Below are 9900 nucleotides of genomic sequence, written 5' to 3' on the forward strand. Positions count from 1 at the left end.
AATTATTTGGTAGAAATTTCACCGGTAGTTGAAAGACATGAAATAGCTCTGTCTAGAAAAAATCTATAAAGATTAATTCGAAAATAAAAATGAGTTGATGTATGAAATCAGGAATGAGATCAGAGATAGTGAACCAGATACATAAATTCAGGAGAACTTTTATAAACTTTTCCTTATTTTTTTGGTTGTAAGAGACTGTCAAGAATTACTCCTATTGTAGATTTCTGACAACAGCACAATGTTGACTGCTGAAGAAAATTTTACAGCCAGCATTCCTTTGATTGCAACGTGTTGTAAACAGAATTTGATTGCAGCATAAGTTTTTTTTGTTTTGTCTTTTTTTTTTTTTTACTAAGAAAACCTTATTATGTTATGACACTAAAAAATAAGTTGTTGTCCGAGGATGAGAAAAAACACCATCATGAGAATTCAGGAGTGGAGAATTTAACCTGTTTATTAAATCTTCAAATTCTTACAATAGTTTTTGGTTAGTATTAAGGACTTAAGGATTATGGCATGGTAGAATGTATTTTATAAGTCATGCCGAATTAATATTCAAGAGGTTTTACACACTAACACCAACATCAATCAACAGAAACTTATGTCATTTCCCTTTCTGGACACAAATTTTACAGCTCAAAATTGAGACTCGGTAGCCTCATAGAAAACTGGTGACAAGAAAGGTAGAGCTTTTGCATATGAATTAACAACAAAAAAATTTAACTTTTAACTAAAGAACTAAACTGCACTCTAAAAACTACTTCCTCCTACAGCTGATCTAACTTAAGCACCTAAAAGACACTAAAAAAAACTAACCAGATCTCCTACATTCAAATCCATCTCTAATCTACCTATAACATTTGTTTGAGGAATAACTTGTCGACAACTCACTAGGACAAGGAGCCGAGTCCCATGATAAAGTACCGGAGTTTGAGACAGAAGACGGCAAACTGAAAGGAAAACCAATTGATCTGATGCTGTTCCACTGCTGATTTTGGCTCTTCCTGTACCCTAACTGATCTTCTGCTTCAATAATACTCTGTGACAAACCCATAGGAAGACCATTAAAAAGCTGTTGTGACCCACCAAAGTCTATAATATCTGAGATTTTACCAACTTCTGAGGTGAAAGCAGGGGTGAGGTTCAGGAACATGGCAGAAACTTCACCTGATGGGAAGATCAAGTTATTTGGGAGGTCTGCAAAGGAGGTTGGGATCACGGATACTTTAGAGACCGTTGGATTAGTAATCGGCTTGTATTGATCAAGGGTGGAGAAACTGACAGGGGAAGAAGTAGTGTTCTGCAGGTTATTGTTGTTGCAGTGTTGTATGGATGAATTCGCTCCTTCGGTTGTGCATGATATATTATCTGGACTAAAGTGAGAGCCAATAAGATTCGAAGCTTGATTGAACATATCACATGCTGCAGTAGTTTCTGTTAATGGAGATACCCAAGAGTGTGTAATAGCTCTTTGTGCCATGGTGTTTGTCTTCTTGAATATTCGACAGATTGCCCATGCATCCTGTAAGTCACAGAAAATATTACAAACTTTAGGGTCACCTTTCATGAAATATTAGAACTTATGTTAGGTTCTGCGACCTGGAAAGTCCTCATGTTGGTTCATGTAGCCGACCCCACTTAAGGGATTAAGGCGTTCAAGCAGAATAGGATTTGTTCAAAGGAAAATATAATAGAAAGCTAACCAAGTCTTTTTCATCATGCAAGAAGCAATACAAGAAAGAAAAGACAGGAGGGGCTTACATTAGCAGGAAAACTTCTGTCGAAAAGCTTCTTAGGAGGGGCAGAATCATGCAGAGAAGGTAACCGGAACTCATGCATCATCCAGTCAGTCTTCATCCCTTTAGCAGCTCTGCCTCTGTAGAACACAAGAGACTTCTTCAAGCCTATGCACTTAGCACCATCAGAGGAATATATCGGCCTGTCAGTCCCAGTCGCCTTCCAAAAACCAGCACAGGTTACTCGATTAGGCCTCGAGCTGTTTCTGTATTTCCGGTCTCTTGGACAGTAGAAATACCACTCTTTTTCTCCAGTAGACGCCAACTCTATACATATATTTATACACATACATGGTTAGTCTGTGAAATCAATATACAAGTAATATCAAAATAAGGCGAAGATATTAGAGTTTATACTTACTAGGAAGATCCCAAGGATCGTATTTGTAGATGTCAACTTGCTTAATAAGTTCAATAGGTAAAGATTGCTGAAGTATCTTCCTTTTGAGGTAGAACCCAACAAGCTCTTCATCAGTTGGGTGAAACCGAAAACCCGGCAAAATAACATCATCAACCTTATCAACCTCATGTTTCTCCTCCATTTTCTCTACTCAGTGTGCTTAGTTATAGAAATATGATTAGTAACTCAATGACAGAAAAGTGGTTTTAACCAGAAATAGCATTGTTTGGAAGAGCTAAAGTGAAGCCATAAGTAGAAATTATTACAAAAAACTGTTCAACTCTTAGAAGTGCACAAGTTTGTGGAAAGATTAGTGTGTCGTACGATTTACACACCATTCAAAGCCATTGAAATGGTTGCTGGAAGGGGGCTCTGAATGCGAAGCCCTCGGCCGCGGTTTGTGGTTAAGTCTTCACTGAAAACTGTGTTTATGTGTTAATTACGACAACGCACGAGGAAGAGAGTTTAGTTACACTCAACTCAAGTGAAATAGAGAGTTTAAATAAGCTTAGCTCTACTGAAGCAGGAGCACTATTTCTTCAGTTTGCTGGTTTCTGTTATCAGCAATTATTTATATTTTCAAGAGTAAATATTTATAACCACCCAAATCAATTGAATTGAACCCGAATATGTTTGGACCCGAAAGTTATACGTATTATTATGTTTTGACTATACATTATTTTTTAAGTTACAAGAGGGCGAATGATACTTTTCAATCGTAAAATCCAATAAAATTAGAGTTAACAAAATGACCTTTGATACGTCAATATATCATCACAATAGCTAGACACAAGTCGCACAACCAAAAAGCAAGAAAAAGGCTTATGGTGTTCGTTTGTTACATACTTACATAAAGGATGATGATAAAGTGAAAAAGAATAATGCTCGACCAAGATAAACAAATAGCTAAGTCTCGATAATCCTCAATAATCAGCAAATTAATTTTTAAGTCAAATTAGTATCATAGACCCGGATAATTATATATGACCAATTAAAATAAGTATGAAACCGAATAAGATGCTTGCCAACTAGACTAAAAATAGGAAAATGGGAACAAGTTGTGATGAAATTTTCAATTCAAATTGCTTTGACATCTCCTTTTCTAGGCTCATAAGAAATAATAAAACCAAATTTTTTTGTTAAATTTTTTTCTTATTGGGGAAACAAGCTTGAATTAATGACAATTAATTGTTTATTATATAGGAATGCAAAGGATTCAGTGCAAATACCATTAAGACCCTTTTCCTTTGAAAACAGTAAGTAATGATATAAAAATAGTTCAGGCTGATTCCTTGATCCAAAATTTCTATTCCATTCTTTAGAATTATAAAGCTTCTATTCCTCTTTCATTCCTTTTTCCCAGATAATTTTTAAGTTTGACTTGTCAGAGAAAAACAACTTGCTTAATACGGGGACTTCTATCTAATTTCTACGAGTAATTTTTATTGGATTTGTTAAATTATTGGTGGCGTTGATTATTATATTTAGAACCACTTAATAATTAATTTCTTACCTCTATTTCAGGGCTTTCCAAAATTTGGTAGTATTGTTGTCCTTTATTGCCTTAAAAATATAGGTGCTCATTTTTTCCCCTTTGTGTAACTTGTAAAGGCGATACCGGATATTTGATTTCATATCTTGAAGGTCTAAAGTTCTAAGCAAGATGTGTTTTATGTACATGGGGTGATATCCAAGACATGGAATCGAATCCTTTTTATAGTAGGCTCTCTTTACACCAAAAAAAAAAAAAAAAAAAGATAAAATAAAATAGGTTACTTCATAAATATTTAAAATATTTTTAATTTGATATTCTTTTTACCTTTTTATACATAGCTCTAGGTGCATGTCAAATGTTTTTATCTCGATCTCAAGAGTTGTTCACCTTATTTTTACTTATTTTAAGTCTAATAAATTCAGATAAATTCAGATAAGATATGTTTGGAAAATAAAAATTATGATAAGGTTTATTCAAATTACTCCGTATTATAACTCACATAAGTTTTAATAGGATTTAATTAATAAGTTTGATTGGTGTAAAGAAGATCACAAACTTTCATATGTGGCTAGCCACACCGTGTGGCCAATCATTATGGGGGTACTTTGCTAGTGTTATAGGGGTTACTCACTCGAAGTGGGGTTACTAAGTTGCGGTCAAGGGTTACTTGGCCGGTTTGGGATTACTCGGTCAAAGATTACTCACTCAGTCAATGGTTACTAAGCCGGCTAGGGGTTATTAAGTTGGTTAGTGGTTACTTGGTGTGTGTCATCTGGGCACACGGTGTGCCAGCCACACACAAAAGTTCTTGAAATATCATTAACTTTAGATAATTGAAAATCGGAATAGAACATACCTCACATTTAGAATTAAACAATATAGGAAAGTATGTTGCATGTCTTTCAATCAATGAATTAAGGCCCTGTTCACTTAAAAAAAAAAGATATTAAGTAAAAATAATTTCAGTTCAGTAAAAATAAGTTCTATTCAGTAAAATTAATTTCAGTTCAGTAAAAATAATTCCAGTTCTGTAAAAATCAGTTTTTTTAAAGAAGATTTATAATACAAAATTAGTAAAAAGAATTTCAGTTCAGCGAAAATAATATCAGTTTAGTAAAAATAATTTAAGTTAAGCAAATATAACTTTGTTTCAATAAAAATAACTTCAGTTCAGCAAAATTAAGGTGAAGTGAACAAGACTTAAATATAGTGAGAAAATGTTCAAGCATGTACCTTGATCGATTTCCTAATATATTTTTCTTACCTTTAAAAAAAACAAAATAAAATGATACATGAAATTGAAAATTATTGACAGTCTAAATGCAAATTAATTTAATCCCTTCTCAATACAATTAAATTTTTTTAGGCATCCCCTATTATTATGGCACTTCTTATGGGGAAATGTTTTGGACCATCAAGGCGGATTTTAGTTACAAAAATATTTGAAGTTTTAAACTTGATTAGGGTACCAAATCTAATTGACTTGTGTAGATTGAAAGTTAAATGGGAATAAAAAAATATAATTTGCATGATGAAAGAGATTGGTGATTTCAGAATTCGAAATTCATGTTTTTAGTAAGAAAAGCAGTTGAACAAATTAGTCGACTGTTTGACTATTGATGTACGGTTACTTCAAATGTGTCAACCAACATGTAAAAAGATGTTCAAGTATTTGGCACTCCATTACTCTTTTGCTTAGAAATTAGGTCTTTCAAAACTTGTCCGAAAGTGAAATAACATAACATAATTTTGTAACTGACTCGACTTGACTTGTGTATACAATATGATAAAAAATTTATCTACTAGTAGTTATTTTGATGAAAATTTAGACATATCTTACCAAATTCAAAATGAAATGAATCAAACCAAAGCTAATTGGAAGGATTTGTCCTTTCGGTCACTAATTTTATAAAGATAAAAACTTAGATGTGCAGAAAAAAAAAAGTTTCATAATCCTCGTCAATTTCAACCTTCTTCCATTAAGTTTAGATAAGGCTTACACAAGTTCAACATACAAGAGTTAATAAATGTTTGAATAAACTCATCCTAATTTCAAAAAGTTCATGTGAATTACTATATATCTTAAATTTAGATAATTCAATTTTCATGTTTATAAAATGTAATTTAAACTACGTACTTTTTTCATTATTGTCATCACTACTTAACACCCCCATCAAATATAAAAATTTGTTTTCCATGCGGTGAATTAAGAAAAATGATACTCTTGATGAAACATCCGTGTTAACTAAATGTAACACCTCCTTTTATGCTACCATTAGTTTCATCTCTAATGTAGTAACTAGTAACACACATCCATTATGCCAAGTGATGTTATATTAATTTATTTATACTAATATAAATAGTTAGTGTTTAGGGTAAAAATTACCCTAGACAGGTGTCCCAGTAAGAGAAGGCCACGTGTCAGGATCAGACTGACCCAAGTGGCCCCTTAGCCATTTGACACGTGGCTCCTTCAGATAGATTTTGAAATGGCGGCCCTCAAGGGCCCAAATCCCAAGAGAACGCCGTAATTCGGCGCAGCCCACCACAATCTAGGTCAAGTGACCTAGATAAGGGCACAATTTCCAATGACCCTATAAATAGGGAGATATTTCCCCATTTTGGGGACACATTCAATCATTTATTACACCTGCATTCTCTCACATCAGAGAAAGACCTGAGCTTGGAATCCGAGCAGATACCCACCTAAATTTCTGTTCTCTTTATTCTTTTTGAAGTTACTAACTTGACCGTCGGAGGCGGAGCTCCAACCACCCGGAGTCTCCGTTATTTTGCAGGTACAGCTCAGCCGGATCAGACTTCGTGTTGTAGCTCTCCCGAGGGACAAAAACCCCCAAAACATTTGGCGCCGTCTGTGGGGAGAGTATCTCGAAGATGGTTCAAGAGTCTGTACCACCCCCTAACCGTCTGGGCGAAGACCCAGAAGTCTTTACAGACCATGAGGATGAAGATCCTCAGGTCGAAACCTTTACGGCCGAAGATGGCTCTCTCAGAATCAAGCGCATTCGGCCCAGAGACACTCTGGAGCGGGGTGCATCCCAGGCGGGTACAAGCCGACCCTCTGGGCAGCCGGAAGGCAGAACCCATACGGCCGCTGGATTAGCACCTGTCACCCGAGACGAACTCATGAGGTTCATGACAAGTTTCAAGGGTGAAATTAAAGAGCTGATCACCCAGAGCCGGGCTGACCCAAGTAAAGGCCAGTCGGCCAAGAAGACTCCTCTGGAAAAGGGGAAGTCAGTCAGAGAGCGGCAGCCAACTCCTCATCCAAAGGAGAAGGCAGCCGGGACCATTGATTGGTCGAAAATTCTTCTCCCTAAGAGGAATACCAACAACACCCGCCGGACTCAGCAGCCGGTGGGAAGTAAAAAATCAGTTCTCGATGCCCGGGAGATCATAAACCAGAAGAGAAACCAATCGCTGTCTGAGTCGGCTTCAACGTCGAACTTTCCAGATAGCTTCAACAACATTTCTGCAGGGAGTGCACCCTCCTTGCATGAGAGCCAGACAGGGGGTAATACCGTCCATTCTGGCCCTCATATGATTGGAGCTGTACCGTACGTGCCTACTCAGGTTTACGGACAGTATCCCCCTCAATTCATGCAGCCGGCTCTCTTTGGAGGTCATATCCAAATGTCCAGCCACTGGACTGGCAGCTCCGTCTGCTCCGCCTGGGTGAACAACCTTCCGCATTCACCCGGGAGATAACCGAGGCGGCCCAGCCGGCCAAGGTTAAGAATGTGTTGGTTGGTACCTATGATGGTACCTCATGGCTTATACCAACCTCATGTATTTGCAGGGGTTGGATGATGCCACTTGGTGTCGATGCTTCCCGGCTACATTGAAGGGCATCGCCCAACAATGGTTTGGTAATCTGCCAGCTGTAGACACCTAAAAATGTCTCCCCAAAACCAAACCCGATGATAAACAACCTTTCACCGCCACTATTGGTCGGGTTTAGTATTTAATCCCGAGAATGCTTAAAAAATCGTATTTTATTAAATTCATATTTTTGAACAGTCCATGGATTAGTCTTGATGTTTGGTAAAAGCATAGTTTTAATTTCAGCCCAAACTTATTAATTAATTTTTAGCCCAAACCTTTTTTATTTTATTGTTTTATTATTTATTTTTGGCCCAAACCCTTTATTTATTTTTATTTAATTATTTTCTTATTTTAGCCCGAATAATAAAAAGTCAGAAAAGGCCCGAAATTATCAATCGGCACTTAAAATGCCGAAGGAAATTAGGGTTAAAAATGTATTTAGACGGAAAAACAGGCTGGAATTTCCCGCGCCACGGCAGGTACCTACCGTGTCACGGGAATCCTTCCCGTCTGACGGTGGGATTTCCCGTGACACGGGAGGTCTGCCGTGACACGGGACATTCCGTGTCTTTTCCGCGTAAACCCTAACGCGTTTTTTATCCCGTTTTCTGAAAAATTCCCGCGTCACACCAAAAATGTACCTTGTCACGGGAAAGTGTATCGTCTGACGGTGGAGCTTCCCGTGTCACGGTACAGTTTGACCGTGTCACGAGATACTTTTTTAGGGTTTTTATCATTTTAGGGTTCCGTGTGCTCCCTCAACACATTTTCCCTATAAATACCCCCTCATTTCTGATGAACGGGGCACCGAGTAATTCTCTGATTTTATTTTCTCTCTTCTATGCTTTAGCCTAAACACTAGCCTACCCTTTTCACTTCAAAATTCCTTCTTCAAGCACTCAAAGGAGTCCATATTTTACTCGAGGTTATGTCCTTAAGCCAAGGCGTGAAAGGTAGAACTGTTTGAGGGTTTGGCCCCAAAATCAAATTTATTTAATTTAATTTAATTTAATTACTGTTTATTTATTTCCTTGAAGTTACTAACTCGTTTATTATTTTGTAGTTGCAAACAAACAGAATCAAAGTAAGAGTCATGCTCCTTTTATTTTTATTATTTTTCTAACAATTTTATGTTGTAAGAATTGTGATTAAATTGGTTTTAATATTAATGTTGTTTTATTATATTTATGATCACCATGTTGCATGTTAAAGGGAATATGTAATTGAAAATCACGCCTAATAAGATAATTTGGACAACCGGTTTAGGATCCTTTTTAATCTTGTTGTTTAATCAAGTGATCACAATATTTTAGAATTATATGTTGCATTAATATTAAACCAATTTAGCCTAATAATAGTTGGAGCAAATTGAATATTTTGTTTGTATGCCTTTGAGATAGCAGGAATCACTTTTCACTATAAGAATCGAGTAGAGGCCAATACGGGCGAATGTGACTCCATGACTCACTTCGTACCATCATCCCCGATCCTCCTTTTGTGGTTCCGAACCATATGGAGTTAGTAATCTCATGGATTATGAATGGGGTGTAACCTTCACGGGTCAATCGTTGTTGCCTATCGTTGTCCCTTATCGTGGTTGCCTTTTATGATCCGTGAACGGTTTACAAGTTCCTTAAAAACTTGTTGACGGCTTCCTACTTTCCTTGTTCCTAATCGTATATGTCAATTCCCACTTCCTATGAGTGCCAAGCATATTCACCACATGCTTTAACGTAGGCGCACTTCGAACGACGCCTACACCAGCCGGGTGCATCGATAGCTTTAGGAAGCTTGCCTTCCTATTTGCTTCTAACTTCTCGATGAACATCCCTGCCAAGAAAACAAGCTTGGACTTGAGCACCATTAAACAGGGGGAGAGAGAAGGGTTGCGCTCCTATGTCAGGCGATTCAATCTGATTAGAATTCAGATTCAAGGCCTGTCTGATGAGGTAGCTTTTACATACTTTTTAAAGGTCTGAGAGACGGGTCGACTTTCAAGTTCGACCTAGTCAGAAAAGGGGCTTTCACCTTACAGGCGGCTCTGAGGGAGGCGGAAAGCTACATTCAAGCTAATGACCTCTGCTCGCCTGGTAACCAGTCGGACTCCAAGAAGTTCGACAAGCAGAAAGACAGCCGGCCTGCCCAGCCGGCCAAAAAGAAAGAAGATAGCAAGAAGAGAAAAGAAATCTGGGCGGTTAGTGATTCTGACCAGCCGTCCCAGAAGAAGAAGAAAGAGTTTAAACCGTACATCCCCAAGTACGAGTTTAACAAGGATTGCAATTCCATCCTCATGGAAATTAAGGACCGGCTGTCCCTAGAGAAGCCGAATCCAATGAAAAGTTCCATTCAATTAAGGAACAAAA

General features: G+C 37.3%; 1 protein-coding gene across 1 annotated transcript; it reads right to left on the reverse strand.

Annotated features, from left to right (window-relative positions):
- Positions 1-756: 756 nt before the first annotated feature.
- On the reverse strand, positions 757-2338 carry LOC145555992 (protein FEZ-like). Its single transcript, XM_081617689.1, has 3 exons — positions 2158-2338; positions 1762-2063; positions 757-1522 (listed from the first exon to the last, which is right to left on the reverse strand). Exons 1-3 carry the CDS (start codon positions 2336-2338, stop codon positions 848-850), a joined length of 1158 nt encoding a protein of 385 aa, XP_081473815.1. The 3' UTR covers positions 757-847.
- Between the last annotated feature and the right edge of the window lie 7562 nt (positions 2339-9900).

The sequence above is a fragment of the Chenopodium album genome, chromosome 8 (assembly GCF_948465745.1).
Source record: "Chenopodium album chromosome 8, dcCheAlbu1.1, whole genome shotgun sequence".
NCBI lineage: Eukaryota > Viridiplantae > Streptophyta > Magnoliopsida > Caryophyllales > Amaranthaceae > Chenopodium > Chenopodium album.